This window comes from Hydra vulgaris, chromosome 07 (genome assembly GCF_038396675.1).
Source record: "Hydra vulgaris chromosome 07, alternate assembly HydraT2T_AEP".
In the NCBI taxonomy this organism is placed as follows: Eukaryota; Metazoa; Cnidaria; class Hydrozoa; order Anthoathecata; family Hydridae; genus Hydra; species Hydra vulgaris.
Window position 1 is genome coordinate 41,003,433 of NC_088926.1, and position 1,264 is coordinate 41,004,696.

At 28.9% G+C, this 1,264-nt stretch overlaps 1 protein-coding gene across 1 annotated transcript; it reads left to right on the forward strand.

Moving 5' to 3' along the window:
- Positions 1–623: 623 nt before the first annotated feature.
- LOC136082796 (uncharacterized) lies at positions 624–1,061 on the forward strand. The gene has a single exon (XM_065802220.1). It carries the CDS (start codon positions 624–626, stop codon positions 1,059–1,061), a length of 438 nt encoding a protein of 145 aa, XP_065658292.1.
- Positions 1,062–1,264: the final 203 nt, after the last annotated feature.

Sequence of the window (1,264 nt, forward strand, 5' to 3'; positions counted from 1 at the left end):
ATATGGCAAGAATTATAAAAGGTCACAATGCTTTGTTAATGCTTTGTTAAAAAAAAAGAAATCCTAAATGAAAAAACTACCGAAAATTGTAATTGTTATCAAAAAAACATTTGTCCAATGAGTGGAAGTTGTTTATCAAAAAATGTGGTATATAAATGTGGTATATAAATATATATATATATATACAGTATTGTGAAAAAGTTAAGAACAACTAAATAAAAAAAAAATTTTTTTTCAAATAAATTTAATTAATTTTTATTCTATAGACAATAAAATAGTCTTTTTTTTTCAAACATATTAAATATAGCATGAGAAAAAAAAAAAATTTTTTTTTTTAAAGTTAGATAATAGAACCTATAGAAAATAAGGATTAAATATTATGTGTTAATTTTTTTTTATATTTTTTTTGTGAAAAAGTTAAGAACCACAAAGAATTTTTTGTGCTAAATGCGGCGGAAACGTCTTTTTAAATTTATTTTTCCCTTTATTTTAAAATATTCTTTTAATGACCTGAGTAATTACCAAAGAACCAATAAAAACATTTGAAGAAAATTAATTTTTTTAAATACTTTTAAAAAAAGTATTTAATTTCAAACAAAAAAAAATTCTTTCCTTTTGAAAAAATGAGCAGAAAAGCTATTACCTATGAAGATCGTGTAAAAGTGGTGCATTTTCACCAGGAAGGTAAATCCGCTCGCGAAATTGGAAGATTAGTAAAGCGATCACATAGTTCGGTGCTAACAATCATCAAAAGATTCAAAGAGACGAAATCTTACGTTGATCGCCATCGTTCTGGAAGACAGCGTTTGACGACACCCAATGATGATCGCCTTTTAATCAGGTTGGCAAAGAAAAATCGAACCATGCCGTCGCATGAATTAAGAAGGGAATGGAAGCTTTCAAATGGACGTCAAGTCTCGGCATCACTTGTGCGTAGGAAACTATTAGCTAACAATATGTTATGGATAAAAGCTGTTTTAAAACCGCGACTTACCAAACGACATATAAAAAAGCAAAAAGAATTTTGCCAAAGCGTCAAAGAATGGTCTAAACAAAATTAGAGGACAGTAATGTTCAGTGATGAGATGAATATCGAGGTTGATAACCGAAAAAACCGAATTATGATTCGCAGGAAGCCTTCAGAAAAATATAATCACGATTGTATCGTTCAAAGAACAAAACAAGGTAGCAGGTCGGTTGGAATATGGTGCTGCATGACATATTATGGTCTCGGTATGTTTAAATTATTTGATGGTTGACTCAA

What these genes read in the sequence shown, in the direction of transcription:
- LOC136082796 (XM_065802220.1), top strand. Translation starts at nt 624, where the DNA reads ATGAGCAGAAAAGCTATTACCTATGAAGATCGTGTAAAAGTGGTGCAT.